Source organism: Corticium candelabrum, chromosome 2 (assembly GCF_963422355.1).
Source record: "Corticium candelabrum chromosome 2, ooCorCand1.1, whole genome shotgun sequence".
NCBI lineage: Eukaryota > Metazoa > Porifera > Homoscleromorpha > Homosclerophorida > Plakinidae > Corticium > Corticium candelabrum.
Window position 1 is genome coordinate 8366059 of NC_085086.1, and position 22417 is coordinate 8388475.

General features: G+C 42.8%; 1 protein-coding gene across 1 annotated transcript in view; it reads right to left on the bottom strand.

Annotated features, from left to right (window-relative positions):
• Positions 1-22240, bottom strand: part of LOC134176263 (microtubule-actin cross-linking factor 1-like) — a 79124-nt gene extending 56884 nt beyond the window's left edge. Inside the window, exons 1-15 of the mRNA XM_062642941.1 lie at positions 21630-22240; positions 19352-19616; positions 17974-18140; positions 16709-16837; positions 16501-16608; positions 15395-15577; positions 14789-14989; positions 13713-13841; positions 9559-9783; positions 8595-8708; positions 8000-8212; positions 6640-6762; positions 4896-5513; positions 2966-3754; positions 823-1098 (exon numbers count right to left, since the gene is read on the bottom strand). Of these exons, the coding sequence (XP_062498925.1) occupies positions 823-1098; positions 2966-3754; positions 4896-5513; positions 6640-6762; positions 8000-8212; positions 8595-8708; positions 9559-9783; positions 13713-13841; positions 14789-14989; positions 15395-15577; positions 16501-16608; positions 16709-16837; positions 17974-18140; positions 19352-19616; positions 21630-21836 (3747 nt within the window). The 5' untranslated portion in view covers positions 21837-22240. The remainder of the gene's footprint in view (positions 1-822; positions 1099-2965; positions 3755-4895; positions 5514-6639; positions 6763-7999; positions 8213-8594; positions 8709-9558; positions 9784-13712; positions 13842-14788; positions 14990-15394; positions 15578-16500; positions 16609-16708; positions 16838-17973; positions 18141-19351; positions 19617-21629) is intronic.
• Positions 22241-22417: the final 177 nt, after the last annotated feature.

Below are 22417 nucleotides of genomic sequence, written 5' to 3' on the forward strand. Positions count from 1 at the left end.
GAGAAAAAGTTACAAATCATAAGCGACTCAGTAGTTCGTACGTTCTAGACTCCACATGATCGTCTTGAGCAACTTGCAATCGCTCGGTCTTCTGCACTTTCCTCCATGTTTCCTTCTACGAATGGAGGCCATACTACAGTACAAATGGGCTTGAATGATGCGAAAAACACATGGAAACGTGGGTCACAATACATAATCACGTAACACAACGTGCCTTCATTTTACAGCCGAACCATCGCAGTATGTGTGCATTTCGCCGTCGATTGAAGGTGAGTCAGTAACGCGAAAGCACATTTTACTTTCGCCTACTCAAATATCAAAGTTTACACAAAGCGGTAAAACGAAACCTACACATAATGGACGTTATTTGAAGAAAACGTCTCGTAAGATTTTGTTTCTTTGCGTTATCATAATGCTCAGTTTTATCAAGTTTGCTCCGAGATAGTGCCAAACTTCCCAACTTGAAAATACCAGAAAATTAGCTAATACGCGTGCGTCAATCGGTGAAGTGCTCTTTTAATTGTAAAACAATGGACTCTTAAATTACCGTTTCTGAGCGTGGCTGACTCCTACGCCAAGCTGTAGCAAGAACCCTAGAACAGCATAGATGCATGGAATAATGTGGAGCATTTTCTTGCGCTTAGTTTTACCAAGCAAGGTCTGAACTACCGCAAACAAACAATAAACGGCTCAGGCTCTGCCCGAATAACAGCGCCTGGACGGTCATACGGACAGAGTGTAGCTAACAATTTCCAAAAATAACTAAAGGACTGTGGCTTCTTTTTTCTGGAAATTCACAGTACATCAACACGACAGCCTCACCTCGCACTTTTGCAGCATGTCGTCCACGCTCGTCGACGTCGAGCTGATCCCGCTGAACTCGTAATCGGCGGCGTTCATCATGCGCGACAGCTCGATCAGTGCTCTCTCGAACTCCTTCAGCTTGCCAATCATCTCCTTGTCCATCGCCGCCACGACGTCCTCCATCGCCGTCGAGTCGTTCTGCGCCTGCTCCTGCGTCGCTGACAGTTTGCTGCCGGTGACGACCGGCTCGACAAACGAAATGTGACGAGACTTGGACTCGACGAGAACGGCGGGCTAGATCAAACAAAAAATTAGAAGAGTGTGCGACTATAATTATATCCTAAATTTATATTTATATCAATTCATTACAACACTAGTATACCGTGTAAGATGAAACATTGGCGGGGAATTTATTTTGGCGGATTGGCAAATGTTTCGGCGACTGCGAATGTAAAGCCGCTAATACTTTGGCCGCTGGGATATGCCGACGTCATCAGGCACGTAAATCAGCTATCTAATGGCGGATGAGACCACAAGAAGGTAGGTAATCCTGCTTGCCGCCTGTTGCGCCTATGCATGAGGCCGTGAGGCCATGGATGAAGCTGGACTGTCACGTTCACGCGGGTCACGTTCTTTGCACTGACACAGCAGTTCCAGTGCGCTGTCAATCAAACTCCTCCATGAACAGTTATGGTTATAAGACATACATGGTATATCAGTTATCAAACTACCATGTCCAACCGGAAACATAAAATCAGCCACTATGCTTTGTCTGTCAATTTTTAGCACACCGCCAAATAAATTCCCGCCATCTTATACGGTATTTATATCAATTTATTACAACAATATATTATATCAATTTAATACAAGTTACAATATTTACATTAATCTATTACAATATTATATCGTTTGACAAGAGTTTAAGGTTTAAGAGTTAAAGGTTTGAGTGCATAAATTTAAAATTTAAAATTTGTTCAATTTTAAAACACGCCCACCAGAGAAAACTGGTGCCTGTCAAACACCTAATTTCATTCTTGTGACCTATCACCATATATGCCTTTCAGACAAACACAGGAAACACACAAACAGACAGACAAACAGACAGACGAATGGACGGACGGACGGATGAACAAAAAGGCGGACGAACGGAAAACACACAATAAACAGACTAACAGACAGACGAATAGACGGACCGACAGACGGACGAAGGGGCGGACGGACGGACGAAGAGGCGAACAGACGGACGGAGGAAGGGGGGACAGGCGGACAGGCGGACAGGCGGACAGGCGGACAGAACTGCCGTCTAGATCTACATGTATACGTCTCGTTATCTTTCGAGTCCCGCTGTTTTTCCTTCTATACACATCATGCTACATGCTTACATGTACGCAAGTTTGTATATGCAATAGATAACTTATGCCAACATGCCAGACCATGATTTGCATATCAATCACTGAAAACTAGACAGTGTTCTCCCCAGGATCTTTTGGCACAGCGGGCCCATCTGCCTTATATTAAGCAATTAAGCTTTTAGGTAAAGTAGATCATCCAAATGCCAAGACTTGAGGATCTCAAGCAAGCTTATTAAAATAATTAACTAACAAAGCGGGTGGCATCTAATTGTGCGGAACACTAACACTTTTACACGCACGCAGGCAGCCCTTAACTAACCATGCTTTCACAGCTGGTGTGCAAGTTGGTATTTAAACTGCCGTTGGGCGTGGCATTTTGTAACGCCCACTTTACGGAGTATTCCACTCTGCCTTCTAAAATTCCTGAGGAGAACACTGATTAGAGCGACTAGTAAACAGACAGTTGCCGCAAAAAATGATTTCTTGCCTGTTTATCCGTCTGTCTGTCGCCTGACCGTGCGTTAAGACTTACAACAGCATTCCACTTGTTCCTCTGCCCCTAAGTCTGCCTACCCTCTCACCACCCGTGCAACCATCCGCATCCCACCATCTCTCCACTCTTGCTCATCGCGTCCACCATTTCCTCATTCCTATCCGCCCTCCCTCATCCCGCCCGCCCGTCCAACCCCCTACAGACAACACCCGCGACGACGTCGAACACACACACACACACACACACACACACACACACACACACACACACACACACACACACACACACACACACACACACTCCGACATCCGCTCACCGCCACAGTCGCCACGTCTCCTCTCAACAGATTCAGCAGCACGTCAAACTGACGTCGCAAACCGCGCAGTCTCTCCCTATACGAAGTCGCCGAGTCGTCCTCAATGTTTCCCTCCACAGCATCCAAAAGTTTCTCCACACCATCAAGCACATCTCCCTGATCACCAGCCATTGACAGCATCTCCTTCCTCCGTCCGTCCGTCACCTGCCGCGCCATCTCCCTCTCTGTCTTCTCCACCCACGTCTCAACCTCCTCCATTCGACTCTCAAACGCGCTCACCTCGCACAGTCTCTGATTCAACAACGCAACGTTCTCGTTCAAACTCGAATGTCGACCGTCAAGCTCCGTCAACTTTTGCCGACACGCGTCGACAAAATCCGGATCCGCCGTGCTGAGGTTAGCGCGCGCTGCCGCGTTAGCGTGCTCTAAGAGATACCGCCGCGCGTTAACACGCTCCTGAAATTCTTGGCACGTTTCGAGAACGGCAGTCGCCGACACGCCATGGCCTAACGGAGACTCCGCAATCTTGTCCACACCTTCTTCGGCCTGCGACAGCCAGTCTTGTAGATCCATCAGATTCTTAGCAAACGACATTGTCGCTTGCACTTTGTCGCGTTCGCTTTCGAGTGAGACGCTCATGTCGTGGTATTTCTCCGCAACGAGCTTGAGTTCCGCGTCGAGCTGTTGACGCTGTTCGTCGTTCGACGACAGATTGGCGAGGACCGACTCGACGTGTCGATGCATGTCGGCGAGTTTGGGTTTTTGAGCGGATAGTTCTTCGAGAAATCCCTGAAAATAGATGACGCGAAGGGATAAGGTACAAATGACAAGAATAACTGCGAACAATGTCTAGTATTACGACAAGTATATGTACAAATACGTACATATACAAGTAGATAACCTGGTGAGCAGACAAAGAGGCTTACAGGCAGGTAACAAAACAGAGAGACATATACTAACACCAAGAGTCACAGACTGACTCACAGTAAAACAAAGACAAACAAACAGACAAACATGTAGAGGGATAACAAACAGACAGACAAACAGAAAGACAAGCAGACAAACAAAGAAGCACACAAGCAAACAGACAGACAAACATGCAGATAGACTAAGAGACAGACAAAACGACAGACAAACAGACAAACTAACAAACAGACAGACAGACAGATACACAAAAAGACGGATAAAGCAGACAAACAAACAGACAAGTAAAAACCCATAAACAGACAGACAAAAAGATAGACAAAACGACAAACAACATACACAAAAAAAGACAGAGACAGACAAACACAGATAAACAAACGGACAAACAAACCAATAGACAAACAGACAGACAAACAGATAGATAAATAGACAAACAAACAGATAAACAAACAGACAGACAAACAAACAAACAAACAGACAAACAAACAGTCAAACAAACAGGCAAACAAACTGACAAACAAAAAGACAGACAAACAGGCAGACAAACAAAATGACACGAAGACAGACTACCATATGAGACGAAAGACAATAAACATAAGACAAAGAAAAAGACAGACAGAGAGACAGACAAACAGATAGACAGACAGACAGACAGACAGACAGACAGACAGACAATAAACAAACAAACAGACAAACTGCAGGCTCATAAACAGAGAAAACAAAAACAAAACCCGAAATACATACTAATACAGACCACAAAAGACACAAAACAGACACACATCACTCATCCCAGAGTTGCCCTAATCAACAATACACAACAACATTTCTGTTACAGAGTATCCACGCTAACCCAATTATCACTCATCATCTCAAGCCATAACACCCACATAACCCACCGCCAACCACTCCCACTTCAAACCACGCCCATTAAATCACGCTACCAGGGCAACCACCCAACAATCCCACTATCCTACCACCACAAACACCGGCGAACACACACCCTTACCTGACACTGCTGGAATTGATCTTCGATTCCCTGCTTCTCCTCCACGCAATCAATCCTCTCCTGCAATTTCAACAGCCACTCGATCAAGTCCTCAATCTCTTTCTGCGCCTGCTCCACGCTAACACTCGCCGAATCCACCTCCTTCCACTTCGACGCCAGACACGAAATCAAGTGATTGAACTCCTTCAACTCGACCTCCAGCTTCCTCTCGAGCGAATGCGCATGCTGAGGCAACGACTGAGCCACCATGACAGCAGAAGCAACTGAAAGCCTCTTGATTTGTTCCTTCTTCGATTCGACTTCGGATTCGATCGCATGAAGCTTCGCCTTGCTCTCCTCGTCAGCTCGAAGTCTGCCACCTCGAAGTACTTTCCTTGAGGCTTCGGTCCAGCCTGTTAGATCGTCCAGTTGCTGTTCGAAGTCTTTGATTTGTTTGCGAGCGGATTGCAGTTGTCGTTCGTGGGCAGTGAGAACGTCGAAGATGTCGTCGAGTCGCTCGTTCGCTTCGTCAATTTGTTGCTTGACTGGAGCTTGCATGTCGGCTGGTAGTAGGATGAGACCGCTGCTGCTGATCGATGCGACTTTCTGTTTCACCTTTGTTGCATCTGTTGACCACGTCTAGAGGAGATAGAGATAAATGAGGAGTGTGGTGACATGTTGAGACCGTGACCTCTGTTTGGCTGACAGACGTCTGTTTGTGAGTCTGCCTGTCCGCACCTGTCTCTCTGTTTGCCTTTCTTCATGTCTCTGTCTCTGTATGTGTGTCTGTCTGTCTGCGTGTGTGTCTGTGTGTATGTCTGTCTGTCTGTGTGTATGTATGTCTGTATGTCTGTGTGTCTGTGTACCTGTCTGTCTGTGTGTCTGCTTGCCTGTGTGTCTGTCTATCTGTCCTTCTGTCTGTGTCTGTCTGCCTATTTCTTTCTGTCTGTCTGTACGTCATTGTGTGTCTATCTGTCTCTCCGTCTGTCTGCCAGTTTGTCGACTTAAACTAACTAACTCTAAAACTTCTGTCTAACTGCCTGTCTGTCTGTCTGTCTGCCTGTCCAACCAGACAGAAGGACAGACAAACAGAAAAAAAAGGAACAAACACACAAACAGACAGACAAAAAAACAGAACAAACAGACACAAAAACAGACAGACAGAAAAACGGACAGATAAACCGACAGACAGAGACAGACAGACAGACAGACAGACAGGCAGACAGGGAAGCAGGTAGGCAGGAAGGCAAGCACAGACAGACACACAGGCAGGCAGGCAAGCAGACAGACAGACAGACAGACAAACAGACAGACAAACGGATGGGTGGACGGGCAGACAGGCAAGAAAGTGGGTGGCTGAGTAGACAGACAGACAGACAGATCGCAATTTACATATGTAAAACTATACAATTTAGTGATAGAATGTCAGGCAGACCTTGCGTTTTCATAAAGAAAAGACAGAGACAGACAAACCAAAACATCAAAACACAATCACGACAACAAACTCCCTGACAAACACAAACGACGAACAATACGAGACCTAAAGAAGTTGAGAGAGTTGTGAGTCAGAAGATGCAGCAAAGGATTAATCAAAGGGATAAGCCAAACAATAACACGCATGCCAGCAACAGCCCATGCAGACACACACCAGACCTACATCACACTGAAAAGTACAACCACCGAGTTCATCACGAAACAAGTAACAAAACCTTGATATCAATAAACAACGCAACGCAATTGAAAGGGAAGCCACAGAATCGATTACCTTCACTTTTGTCAAACGTGTCTGAACGTCCAAGTGTAATCCATCCTCCTGCAGGCTCTTCGCAGCAGATAAGGCAACAATATCTGGTTCGGTTTCATTCAGCCAATCAGCAATCCACGACAGCTACACAGTAGGCACACAAACTATACGTGAAAAAAACCAGACCGGATGCCTTTCTGTGTGATACTCTGCCTGTATGCAGGAAGTGTGCAACACAGGCGCGAGTCTGTGGATGCACTGCCGGGGGAGGGAGTGGAGACACATTACCTCAATTCCTACACATTTGGTCATTTTCCCTTCATACACAAGTGGCACAAAACTCTATTCTAAGCATACGCAAGACGCACACATTCAAATCTCGCACCAAAAACAGAGAAATATTGCTGCACCACAGCTCAAGCACTAGGACTCAAGAGGCAACGAAAGTTGAGTCACGTGACCCCCTATTTGAACATTCAACATTGCATTCTCGTAATCTCGCCAGGGATTCATGATTACGTCATTCTAATGTCGAAACGTTGTATTTTATAAACAAAAAAGACTGCATCGCGTGTTCAAATTGTCTAACGGGCGGTGCCAATTTCGCCATTAATACGGTAAACGCTAGTTTTCCTTTATGTCAACGCATAACGTGCGCTACCTATACTTAGTTTTTCAACTTACGTTAGGTCATAACCGTAAATTAAACGCGTGCTACCTATAGCCAGATTTTGCTTTTATGTTATAAGATAATGTGCGCTACTATACTCAGTTATTTGTTTTTAAGTTATAACACAACGCGCGTTACCTATACTCCGCCCTGCGTAACCCCATAACGCACGCTACCAATACTTAGTTATTTGATATTTAAGTTATAAAATAACGCGCGCTACCCATACTCAGATTTTCAATTACGTAGGTTCGTAACGCGCGCTACCTATACTCACTGTTCACCTTACCTTTATATTAAAACGAGCGCTACATATACTTAGTTATTCATTTAAGTCACCCCATAACGTGCGCTCCCTATACTCAGTTTTTCACCTCATGTTAGTCTCTAAGGCGCGCTACAAATACTCAGTTATTTGATATTTAAGTTGTAATTAACGCGCGCTACCCATACTCAGATTTTCAGCCTACGTCAGTTCGTAACGCGCGCTACCTACACTCAGTTTCACCTTACCTTTAGATTAGAACGAGCGCTACATATACTTAGTTTTTTCTTTTAAGTCATCACATAACGGGTGTTAACATATACCGATTTTCCTTTTACGTCACCACATAACGCGCGCTACCTATACAGTTTTCGCGTAAACCTTGCACTCAAAGCATTTTCAACGTCCAACCCAATAGAAACATCACACAGCCATCAAACGTTTACCTGCTTTGTTACAGACACGGACTCCTTGAGGGTCGGACTGAACGCCGACAGTCTTTCTTGCAGCAAGACGTCAATATCGTCCCATCGTTCCTTCACTGACACGTAGACGCTCTCGACGGCTCGAGCATCAGGCGAAAGCGTCTGGATCTCTCTACTGAGATGCTGGATACTGAGCAAGACGTCACTCTGAATCCTTTGAGCAGCGCGGAGCGACTAGACTCACACAAAGGAAATGAACAATAGAAGATTATTTAAAGTTTTAAGTATTCTTGGACGCTTTCTTAGTTGCGTCTTGCCTATCTCTAGGTCTTGAGTATCATTTGTTGCATCAGTTGATGTGCATCACATATCACGTGATACATAACATTAATGGGACTCGCGCGTACAAGCCTCGCATTGTCGGTACGTACAATTTCGACAGACAAATAATTGAAAAGTAGGCGGACACACACACATGAACATAAACACAAACAAACACAAACAAACACAATCACATACCCAAACAAACAAACACACACAAACAAACACATACAACAAACACACAAACGCACACACGCACGCACGCACACGCACGCACGCACACGCACACACACACCTTCAGTCTGAGTTCCCTATCTTCGTCTTGCGTTGACACCAACAGCACAGACTCGGATTCATCCATCCATTTCCTGATGTCACCAACAAGACCATCGAATCTCTGAAAGTTGACCTACAGAGAAGACAGAGCATTTCGACTACACATGATATACAACTAAAGCAATCGACATATACGTAAGATATCTGCGAGTACTGTACATCATTTACAATAGTTTCTAGTAGTTAAGTTACTCCTTTGTAATGTAGGTAAACCTGTAGACTGTTATAGAAATGAGGTGTGATGTGATGCACAAGCAACATGGAAAAGATAGTAGAGCCAAAACGAAAATTCAGACGTAAAAATTGAAACAGACAAGGTGTTACCTACAGTGGAGCACACACACAGACACTCGCACACAGGCACTCACACACAGACAACACTCACACACAGATAGACACTCACACACAGATAGACACTCACACACAGATAGACACTCACACACACACACACACACACACACACACACACACACACACACACACACACACACACACACACACACACACACACACACACACACACACACACACACACACACACACACACACACACACACACACACACACACACAAATAGACAGACAGACAAACTCACAAGTAGCAGACGGACGGAAGGACAGACAGACAAACAGACAAAAAGAAAGACAGACAAAGAGACAGACAGACATAGAAACAGACAGACGGACAAACAGACAGACAGACAGACAGACACAAAGAAAGACAGACAAACAGACAGACAGACCGACAAACAAACAGATAGACAGACAGACCGACAAACAAACAGATAGACAGACAGACCGACAGACAGACAGACAGGCATACAGACAGGTACAGACATACTAATTACAATGTATGTCACACGTTCATATACTTCCCAGCATCAGAGCCCTTTCAACTCGTGCATACACACCACAAGTGATTACCCGAGCTTGGTGTAGCTGCTGATTTCGTTTGCCAACGTCATCACACAGTTTGCTCCAGCCCGTCTTAAACTCGTCCACAGCCTTCACCAAATGGTCAGCATCTCTGTCCTCCCTCGTAGTTGGTTTTGCTGTTTTTGATACTCCCAGTTGATTTGCAAGTTGATGAGATGCCCTCTCAAGAGCCTCAACAAGAGGCCGTCGTGCAGTGATTTCAGAGAGAAGTTTCTAAAACAAGAACAAGTGGTTTTTGACAATGTACATGCAAAGCATCTCGACTCATTACTAGTCTGTATGTCTGTGGTCAGTCTGTCCGTCTGTCTGTTTGTGAGTCTCCATGTATGTATGTATGTCAGTCTGTCTGTCTGTATGTTTGTTTGTCAGTCTCCCTGTATGTATGTACATCAGTCTGTCTGTTTGCCTGCTTGCCAGCCTCCCAGTCTGTCTGCCCAGTATGTCAGTCTCCCTGTCTGCCCAGTATGTTAGGAGGTCTGTTTACTTGCCTGCCTCCCTGTCTGTCTGTCCAGACTGTCTGTCTGTCTGTCTGCCTGTCTGTGTGTCCGTCTATCTGTCTGTTCGTCTATCTGTCTGTCTGTCCAGTAGTCAGTCTCCCTGTCTATTTGTCTGTCTGTCTACCTACCTGCCTGTCTGTTTGTCTGTCTGTCCAGTATGTCAGTCTCCCTGTCTGTATATCTGTCTGTCCAGTATGTCAGTCTCCCTGTCTGTATGTTTGTCTGTCCAGTATGTCAGTCTCTCTGTCTATCTGCCTGTATGTCTGTATATCCATTCTGTCAGCCTTCATGTTGTTATGTAAGTCAGTCTGTCTGTCAGTCTCCCTGTATTTATGTAAGTCAGTCTGTCTGTCTGCCTGCCTGTCTGTCTGTCTGTCCAGTCTGTCAGTATCCCTGTATTTATGTAAGTCAGTCTGTCTGTCTGTCTGTCTGCCTGCCTGTCTGTCCAGTCTGTCAGTCTCCCTGTATTTATGTAAGTCAGTCTGTCTGTCTGTCTGTCTGCCTGCCTGCCTGTCTGTCTGTCCAGTCTGTCAGTCTCCCCGTATTTATGTAAGTCAGTCTGTCTGTCTGTCTGCCTGCCTGTCTGTCTGTCCAGTCTGTCAGTCTCCCTGTCTGTATGCTTGTCTGTCCAGTATGTCAGTCTCTCTGTCTATCAGCCTGTATGTCTGTATATCCATTCTGTCAGCCTTCACGTTGTTATGTAAGTCAGTCTGTCTGTCAGTCTCCCTGTATTTATGTAAGTCAGTCTGTCTGCCTGCCTGCCTGTCTGTCTGTCTGTCCAGTCTGTCAGTATCCCTGTATTTATGTAAGTCAGTCTGTCTGTCTGCCTGCCTGCCTGTCTGTCCAGTCTGTCAGTCTCCCTGTATTTATGTAAGTCAGTCTGTCTGTCTGTCTGTCTGCCTGCCTGCCTGTCTGTCTGTCCAGTCTGTCAGTCTCCCCGTATTTATGTAAGTCAGTCTGTCTGTCTGTCTGTCTGCCTGCCTGTCTGTCCAGTCTGTCAGTCTCCCTGTCTGTATGCTTGTCTGTCCAGTATGTCAGTCTCTCTGTCTATCAGCCTGTATGTCTGTATATCCATTCTGTCAGCCTTCACGTTGTTATGTAAGTCAGTCTGTCTGTCAGTCTCTCTGTATTTATGTAAGTCAGTCTGTCTGTCTGCCTGCCTGTCTGTCTGTCTGTCCAGTCTGTCAGTATCCCTGTATTTATGTATGTCAGTCTGTCTGTCTGCCTGCCTGCCTGTCTGTCCAGTCTGTCAGTCTCCCTGTATTTATGTAAGTCAGTCTGTCTGTCTGCCTGTCTGTCCAGTCTGTCAGTCTCCCTGTATTTATGTAAGTCAGTCTGTCTGTCTGCGTGCCTGTCTGTCTGTCTGTGTGTCCAGTCTGTCAGACTCCCTGTATTTATGTAAGTCAGTCTGTCTGTCTGCCTGCCTGCCTGTCTGTCAAGTCTGTCAGTCTCCCCGTATTTATGTAAGTCAGTCTGTCTGTCTGTCTGCCTGCCTGTCTGTCCAGTCTGTCAGTCTCCCTGTCTGTATGCTTGTCTGTCCAGTATGTCAGTCTCTCTGTCTATCAGCCTGTATGTCTGTATATCCATTCTGTCAGCCTTCACGTTGTTATGTAAGTCAGTCTGTCTGTCAGTCTCTCTGTATTTATGTAAGTCAGTCTGTCTGTCTGCCTGCCTGTCTGTCTGTCTGTCCAGTCTGTCAGTATCCCTGTATTTATGTATGTCAGTCTGTCTGTCTGCCTGCCTGCCTGTCTGTCCAGTCTGTCAGTCTCCCTGTATTTATGTAAGTCAGTCTGTCTGTCTGCCTGTCTGTCCAGTCTGTCAGTCTCCCTGTATTTATGTAAGTCAGTCTGTCTGTCTGCGTGCCTGTCTGTCTGTCTGTGTGTCCAGTCTGTCAGACTCCCTGTATTTATGTAAGTCAGTCTGTCTGTCTGCCTGCCTGCCTGTCTGTCAAGTCTGTCAGTCTCCCTGTATTTATGTAAGTCAGTCTGTCTGTCTGCCTGTCTGTCCAGTCTGTCAGTCTCCCTGTATTTATGTAAGTCAATCTGTCTGTCTGCCTGTCTGTCTGTCCAGTCTGTCAGTCTCCCTGTATTTATGTAAGTCAGTCTGTCTGTCTGCCTGTCTGTCTGTCCAGTCTGTCAGACTCCCTGTATTTATGTAAGTCAGTCAGTCTGTCTGTCTGTCTGTCTGTCTGTCTGTCTGTCTGTCCAGTCTGTCAGTCTCCCTGTATTTATGTAAGTCAGTCTGTCTGTCTGTCAAATCTTCATATATTTTTATGCATCACATTTAATAAATGACAGTTCAGGGGTGTCCCCAAGACTTTATAAGGCAGGGAGAAATTGTTATAGCCACGACCATTCCAATTTTGGGGGACAAGCCCCATTAAAGCTCTCCAGGTTTACTTACACGAGATGCCACAAACTATTGTCACCAAATGCTCAGGCACAAAAAGAACAAAGTGGTTTATCTTTAGAGAAAGTTTCTCTCTGTCTTAGTTCACTGTGCTTGACAACATGATAGCTACTGTATATTAAAGGCAGTACGAAAATTTCCAGACCTCTAAAAGTTGAGAACCTACATAGGATAAGAGCCAGATATCTACAGACCTTGTTAGTTACCATCAGATACTGACCTACATAATGGGGTACCTGACAGCCACTGTTGATCTTTGAGTACTTGTATTACAAATAGGTTCATACCATATGGCAGTCTGTCCTAATTGGTCTTATCTTCAACCCAAGCATCCTAGAAACTACTAGTTAGCCTCAAACAACATCCCACTTTTCAAAATACAAATGCAAGTCCATTGTCTTCATAGCTAATCACTGCCTATTCAGGCTGCATGGTGGGCCTGTACCAAGAGGAAGCCAAAGCAGGGCGGAGAGCCATGACTTCGGTAAGCTGGGGACAACCCTGCATGATGTGAAATTGTCTGTCTGCCTGTCTGTCTGTCTGCCTGTCTGTCTGTCTGCCTGCCTGTCTATACATATTTTTCAAACATTGAACTATTATACATCAACTGCAAATCACTGTCTGTCTGTCTGTCTGTCTATATTCCACTTGGTTCTTGAACACTTTGGCTTTTGGGGCCCTATGGCTGAAGACTATCTCGATAAGATCTCAAAAGATGCAAATGGGAAAAGCAGCGAAACAGACTTTAGAGATAGATAGAGAAAGCAACTGTCTATAGTTGTAGTCTTGCAACTCTCGTGTGATTCTTAAAAAGCTGTCAAAGTGCAATTTTGATGACTTTCTACATGATAAAGACGTTCAACATTTTGTTCATTGACCATTATTGTTATGCATACGTAAAGTTATTAGCGATTGTTGTTAGTAGAGTAAAAGTTCAAATATAATAATCTGTCTGTCTGTCTGTCTTTCCTTCTCTTGAAATCTACATTCAACACAACAAAGCAACTCTACTGTCCCAATCGCACAAATCTCTACCAAACTAAAACTCTACAGAAACCAGCCTTATATAAGACTGTACAGTAAAGCACATATCTGTCTGTCTGTCTGCCTGTCTGTCTGTCCGTTATTACATTAACCAATGCATGTTATCATATCTATCGTATAGTTACTCACTCCCTATGTGTCCATCACCCTATTAACCATCCCTACATTCATAATACCTGTTCATGTACTTACCTTGACCTCATCCAGTTCTTGATCAACTCGTTCGTGCGACGACAACATCAAAGGAGACGTCAGATGAACGGCTTGCACTCCTTTCACCCAGCTGTGCAACTCATCCAGACGACCTTGTAATTCATGAATCTACAAGAACATCAGAAATACGATAGTAAACAGAACATCAACAAGATCCAAGATCTGAAAGAGAGTGAACGTATATTATAAAGGGTAGAGAGTAGATTCACTGGCAGAAAAACAATTTAAAAAATTAATTAATTAATTAATTAATTACTGGCTGCAACAAAAGTAAGAAAGAAAAGAATACGGATTGGCTGCAATGACACAAACAAGCATGCGGACAGATACTACTACACAAATACACAGAAACATATACACATAGTGACAAACAGACAAACAAACAAAAACATACACAAACAAACAAACAAACAAACATACATCCATCCATCCATACATACATACAATATTATGAGTATATAGACACACATTGACAGAAACAGGCAACTGATACCTAAATACAGACGACACACGACAGATAGAGAGACATACTACATAGACTAGACAGATACACAAACAAATTGAACAAACAGACAGACAGACAGGCAGACAGACAGACAGACAGACAAGCAGACAGACAGACAGACAGAAAGGCAGACTCACAGACAGACACACAGACACACAAACAGGATTGACAGACCGACTGACCGGCAGACAGACCGACACACAAACAAACAGACAGACAGATACAAACAGACAGACAGACAGATACAAACAAACAGACAGACAGACACACAGACACACAAACAGACAGACACACAAACAGACAGACACACAAACACAGAGAGAGAGACACGCACAGACAGACACACAGACAGACAGATGGATAAACAGAAAAAAACAGTCTAATACCAATAGCCAGTAGACACACAAAAATACAAACTACTGTTACAATCCACCTTGAAATACACACGAAGACTACCAATCAAACTGCACACACAGACCAAAACCCAAACACAAAAACCACCCACACCCAACCAACAGTCACTACAACATAACAACAACAAGCAACCAACCTGTTCCATCCCATAACTAATTCCTATCAAACCATGTTCGAGTCTCTTGCACACGGCTTCCCAACGACACGTTGCATCCTCCACCTGCTGCTCGATCTTCACTGCTTGTTCACTTCCACGATTCATCTTCACATACGATTCAACGTCACGACACAGAGTCTGTAACTGACCTTTTACTGCAGACTTGCACTGCTGAAATTTCTACAAATTGAAACATAAATTAATAAATTTAGTAAATTTAAAAATCAAAATTTAAATAATTAACAAAATAAAGTAAGAAAATTAATTATTAAAATTAATAAATACATACAATTTTAATTCACATTAATTTTAATTAAGATTAATAAATTAATTTTAAAATTAATAAATTTCTTAACATAACTTTTATTACCAAATTAATTAATTTTAAATTTTTTTGTAACCGTTTCAAAATTTGAAATCACCATTAATTTTAGTATTAATTAATTCTTAAAGTGAAAATTACTTAAATTTAAAAATTTCATTTTTTATTTTTTTAAATTAATCTGAAGAAATCACTCCAGGTCGTACAAACTTCTATTGTGCACCATAACTCAGATAGATACAACACGTCCATCCATCCCTAACCTCCAGCTCATCTTTTTCTGCATTTCTGTTTGCCGCCTTTTCTGCCACACCTTCCCATCGTTGTAGCTCATTGATGAACAAGTAGTACGTTTCCATGCAGACGTCGTGAAGATCTTCTTTACGCGCTGACTTGACTTTCTTCATGTCGAGTAGACGTTCGATGGTCTCCCAACGTTTCTTGGCCTACATGGAAAATGAAAACATTTTGAATAAATGTAAAGTCCTGTTGGCTGATTGTGTGTGAGCGTCTGTCTGTGTGTGTGTGTGTGTGTGTGTGTGTGTGTGTGTGTGTGTGTGTGTGTGTGTGTGTGTGTGTGTGTGTGTGTGTGAGCATCTGTCATGGTGTGTGTGTGTGTGAGCATCTGTCATGGTGTGTGTGTGTGTGTGTGTGTGTGTGTGTGTGTGCACGCGCGCGCGCTCTGTCAGTCTGTCTGTCAATACATATATTTTGCCTGTCTGTATGTCTGTCTGTGTCTCCATTCGAACATTTGTCTGTCTGTCTGTCAGTCTGTGTGTCTGTCTCTCTGTCTGTCTGTCCATTTGTCTGCCTGTCTGTGTCTCTGTAGTCTCGCGTAGCCAGACCCTTCCCGCCACACAAGAATAGTCTCTCTGCCTGTCTGTTTGTCTCTGTGTCTGTACGTCCGTATTTGTCTGTCTGTCCATCTGTCTGTCTATCTCTCAATCTGTCTGTCTGTGTCTCTCCATTTGAACATTTGTCTGTCTGTCTGTCTCTCTGCCTGTCTGTCTGTCTGTTTATCTGTCTGTCTCTCTGCTGTCATTTTGTCTGTCTCTTTGTCTGTCCTTCTATCTGTCTGTTTGTCTCTCTGCCTGTCTGTCTGTCTCTCTGTCTGTCCATCAGTCTCAGTGTATGTCCATCTGTCTGTCTGTCCATCTGTCCATCTGTCTGTCTGTCCATCTGTCTGTCTGTCCATCTGTCCATCTGTCTGTCTGTCTCTGTGTCTGTTCATCTGTCTCAGTGTCTGTCCATCTGTCTGTCTGTCTGTTTGTCTGTCTGTGTCTCTATCTGTCCACTTGTCCGTCTGCCTGTCTACCTCTCCACAAATCCACCACTATCTCCCCTCACCTAAAACCACATCATAACTCACCTTCTCAATACGGCCACTGAACTTCTTCTGCGTACTCGCCGACATGTCAACCAACACATTCAAGTCACTCACTACACCTCGATGAGTTTCCAACCCACTCTCAATACTCTACAAACAAAAAACAGATATAAACCCACTGAACCTCTAAACAAACTGATGCACCATGAATGACAGACATAGAGCACAACTGGTGACTTTCTTTGTTCACCTTGAGATAATTCTGCTGCCAATCTTCTGTCTCTGATTCCCATTTCTGTAGGTAGGACTCGACTCGAGTAAGCCACTCTTCTAATGACCGTAACTGCTGCTCTTGTGATGCAACAACAGTCCGGGAGACCTACAGTAATAATGACAGCACATACAATTTTCAGTGACACTGTTGTGGTTTGGTAAAGTGTTTACATGCATGCCTTCTTACAGTAACGCATACGAAGCTCAAATCATGCATACACAAGCACAAGAAGAAAGAAACAAGCAAACAGACAGGACATGAATTAAAAGACCAACAAAGAGAGAGAGAGAGAGAGAGAGAGAGAGAGAGAGAGAGAGACAGACAGACAGACAGACAGACAGACAGAGATAGACAGACAGACAGACAGACAAACAGACAGACAGACAGACAGACAGACAAACAGACAGACAGACAGACAGACAAACAGACAGCTATATTCGCTGTCTGAAAGCAACAGATGTGACCTCTTTGCCACTAGTAGCTGGTACTGGTGGCTTCGCTTGTACACTGTAGTTTTTAAGTGTAGCCTTCATTTTGTTTTACACAAGTTTCAATTTTAGCTTAGTTTAGTTGATGAACACTACTAGTAGTTGGACAGTACATAGTACCATGCATTGCAAAATGTATCATATATGTGATTGACAGACAGACAGACAGGCAGACGGACAGACAGACAGAGAGACAAACAAACAGACAGAGAGACAGACAGACAGACAGACAGACAGGCAGACAGGCAGACAGATGGACAGACAAACAGACAGACAGGCAGACAGACAGACAGACAGACAGACAGACAGACAGACAGACTGGCGGGCAAGCAGACAGATGGACAGACAAACAGAAAAAAAGCCAGGCAGACAGACAAAGAGACAAACAGACAGGCAGATGGACAGACAGACAGACAGATAGACAGAAAAGCAGACAGACAGATAGACAGAAAAGCAGACAGACAGACAGACAGACACACACAGACAGTTTAGTTGAATAGTTATGCATGCCTTTTGTTTTAGCTAATAATAGACTGTTTGAATTGAGATTTATCACTTAGCTGTCACATAAACACAAAAACAGACCAACAAAACAGCACACAAACACACAAACGCACACAAACAAGTATATCTAACTAAGCAAAACTGAAGACACACACACACACACGCACATGCACACACACACACACACACACACTACCAACAAACACACAATTCCATAACAAATTTACTGTACAAACGACGTAGACTCACCTTCCGCGACTTCTCCTTCACTGCAGTCGTCAGGTTGGACCATTTGCTTCCGAGATCGACGATTTCCACTTGCATTTGCTTGAGATCTTCGGATGTCGGCTGTGACTTGACCAACTCATTTCCACAATCTAGAACGTTCATTACCTCCTGCTCTCTCTCATACAAAACTAAACAGAAAAGTCATCACTCAATACAACCGAAATAATTAATAATAAGTAATCAGTAATATTAGCAATTGAAATACGAAACAGACAAACAGACAGTTAACACAGTCCAGTGTTCTCGATAGGGAGTCTTGGGAGCGTGGCGGGATGGGCAGGTCCATGTCTAAGTCGAGCATGCGCACTTGAGCTGATCTTAAGTGAGGTATCTTTAGCCTCGTTTCCAGACTCTCTTGCGCTAGTCTTGTCCGGTGCCCGTATGACAATTCCGGTCTCGTGCATGGAAATTGTCATACGGGCACCGGACAAGACTAGCAAGAGAGAGTCTGAGAACGAGGCTAAGGTATCTTTACGTCGTAGCTATTGCGTGTAAAATAAGTTCAAGTGCCCTGGAAGGGAAATCAACTTCGGCCGCAACTCAGTCCTTCTTAGCGATGTTCATAGGTTGCGCATGCGCAAGTTTCATGGACGAAATGACAGAAAGTCTGTTTAGTCAGGCGTTGATTGACATGCAAGGACCAATGTTGTTGATTGCAAGAAGCCATGATTAGTCTAGAGTAGATTCTAGGTGCTACACTTCTCGAAAATTGTCACAAGAGGTGTGCTTGCCGTGTCACTGGAACATCATCCGCGACTATCAATGGCAGCACATCCGGGACTGCAATTACCACAAGTAATACGGCGCTACGCTGCTATCCTGTGTTCTCTTGCAAGAGCCTGGAGTTGTGGCTAATGTCACCTTTACTAAGTAATATCGTATCTTGTTTCAGTAGTACTGCAGTATGGAATTCTCATTCATTTCCTAGCTGTCAAAGTTTGGACTCCTAGCTACCGTTTCTGAGCATGGAGCACTCCTACTGGAGTGTGGCGCTGCACCACGCTGCCGAGCTGTAGCGAGAACCCTGACAGTCACAAGCAAACATGTACACACTCACACATAAGCACACACTCACTCACACACACACACACACACACACACACACACACACACACACACACACACACACACACAAACACACACACACACACACACACACACGTATGTACGTATGCATGCACATACACACACACACACACACACACACACACACACACACACACACACACACACACACACACACACACACACACACACACACACACACACACACACACACACACACACACACACACACACACACACACACACAAACACACAATTACATCTACACTCACACCTTTCACAAGCTCCTGATGTTGAACATAGACCTTCCTGCATTGAGCAGCTTGCCCCATTTGAGATGTAACTGCAGTCGTCAATTTCTTCTCCAAATCACTCAACCAAGCAACAAGCGCTTGCGCATCTTTCCTCGTGTTCTGCACGACATTAAACATCTCCGTGACAACCCCAGTGGGAGTCACCACACTCGGCAAAGCTTTAGGGCTTTTTACAGGTGAAGGTGACTTTACTGATGACTCACGAGCTCTAGAAGCAACTTGAATCTGAAACAGACGAGAGACATGCTGATGACATAGACAAACAATAGAACTAAATATGTATGGAAATATAAGCAAATAATACAAATACAAATAAATATTAAAATTTGAATTGAGATAAATATATTGATATCAAATTCTTGAACAAACATTACATAGACTGCTAATTAACTAATAAATACAAATTTATCAAACATTACTAAGGAATTATTAACATTTAATAAACAATTATTATAAATAATATATTAGTTATATAACTAATTATTTTTATTGATATCATTAATATTTATCATATACATATATTCTATTAATATCATAAATATTAATTATATATAAAAAATTAATATAGATTGCTGATATTCATTATAAACAATAACTCTTCATTAATAGTAATTTACAATACTTCTATTCACATCATTAATATTAAATATGTATAACAATTTTATCTGTATTGTTAATATTAATTATAAACATAACTCTTCATTTATATTAACTAAATACAATAATTGTAATAACATCATTAATATTAATTATATATAAGTAAAAAGGGTTTATATACATTGATAATATTAATAAACAATAACTATTCATTAATATTAATTATAACAATAACTGTTCATTAATAGTAATTAAATACAATAATTTTATTTATATCATTAATATTAAATATATATAACAATTTATCTGTATTGTTAATATCAATTATAAACATAACTCTTCATGAATATTAATTAATTACAATGATTGTATTAACATCATTAATATTAATTATATATAAAAAATTTGATTGTTAATATTAATTATAAACAATAACTCTTCATTAATAGTAATTAAATACAATAATTGTATTAACACCATTAATATTAATTATATATTAATTTTTTATATAGATTGTCAATATTAATTATTAACAATAACCCTTCATTAATATTAATTAAATACAATAATTGCATTCATATTATTAATATTAATTATACATAATAATTCTATTAATATCATTAACATTAATAGTATACAATATTCCATTAATATCATTAATATTAATTAAATAAATTACATAATTTATTTATAATCACTAATTATCTCACACGAAAACATACATGGAGCAATCATGGATCAAGCAACCAAGTTTTGTAGGCTGCAGCAACCAAGTTTTCCTCAATGGGTATAGTCAACTCAAATAGAACATCCTGTCTGTCTTCATCATGGTATGCTATGATGTATGAATGATGATAGACAGACAGACAGACAGACAGTAAGGCAGAGAGACAGACACACAAAAAGACAGAAAGGCAGACAGACAGACCGACAGACAGACAGACAGACAGAGTAACATATGGACAGAATACTGACCAGAGTTTAGATGTTGTTCAACTTTCAATTCAGTAAACTAAATTTCGGTTTGTAGGCTCCGTTAGGGAGCTTTTTAATGCTAATTGTTATTTGTGTAATTGTAATTGTACTTGTGACACTTGTTGTTCATTAGCTGTTACTTTAGTTTCATCTGTATTAGCTTTGATGTATAAAATTATATAAAAATTTGACAGACAGACAGACACACAGAAAGGCAGAAAGACAGACAGACAGACCGACAAACAGACAGACCAACAGACAGACAGACAGACAGACAGTACGGCAGAGACAGACAGAATGGCAGAAAGACAGACAGATAGACAGACAGACAGACAGGCAGACAGACAGACAGAATCAAGTTTATTGTCAACAATCTTCACTACTACAAACAGTTATTGTTAAAATGAAATGTTCTACTTGTAGTCCGAGACTATTGCTAATGAGTAAAACACTGTAGACAGACAGACAGACAGACAGACAGACAGACAGACAGACACACACACACACAGAAAGGCAGACAGACAGACAGACAGACATTCACATAGACAAAATCATGGGGCAATCAGTATCACCACCACCCCCGTCCTGCCCATGTATCGATACAAGTAGATCTAATTTAGTCACACACAGAAAGTCCATTACATCACATCATCTACACCGACTCACCTTCACCGAACCGGAACTCATTGCAGGTCTTATTGCACCTTGAACCTGCTCAACACGTTTCAGCACAACCGTGTCTGCCGATCCACTTCGTCTTATCGGAATCGACTTCCTCCCCATCATGTCCGGCGACGGACTCGAACTCAGTCGTCCTCGTGATCCCCTCATTGCAGGAAGAGTCGCACTCGATCGATCATGGAAGCCTGCCATTTGCCTCTCTGGAGACTTGGATGGAGTTCTGGAGCCGGTTCTTAGTGAGTAGCAAGTGAGGGACGTTTTGTCTGAGTCGGGTGATGATAAGTCAAGTCGTAGACTGTGAGGTAGGATGTTGAATAGAGATGAGACGTAGAGAAAGACGACTTTGTCGTCGGGTTGGGGAATGCAAATATCTAGGGAAAGAGTGGAAGGTGATTGGTGGGTATGAGACAATGAGTGGTGATGTGTTATGTTCTGTAGTGGATGCACAAACAAGTGGACTAGCTAGCTGGTAGACGAACCAAGAGGGTAGAGAGATAGACAAAGACAAGCAAAACGAGCATCTACAAAACACTGAGATATGAAGAAATAGAACAAATGAACAGACAAGGACAAACGCACACATACACACGTGCACGTGCACGCGTGCGAACACACACACACACACACACACACACACACACACACACACACACACACACACACACACACGGACAGAGAAGTGGATGCATGGATGGGCAAATAGAGACAGACTTACAGACAAACAGACAGACAGATAGGCAGGCAGGCAAGACGAAAGGCAGGAGGGCAGACAG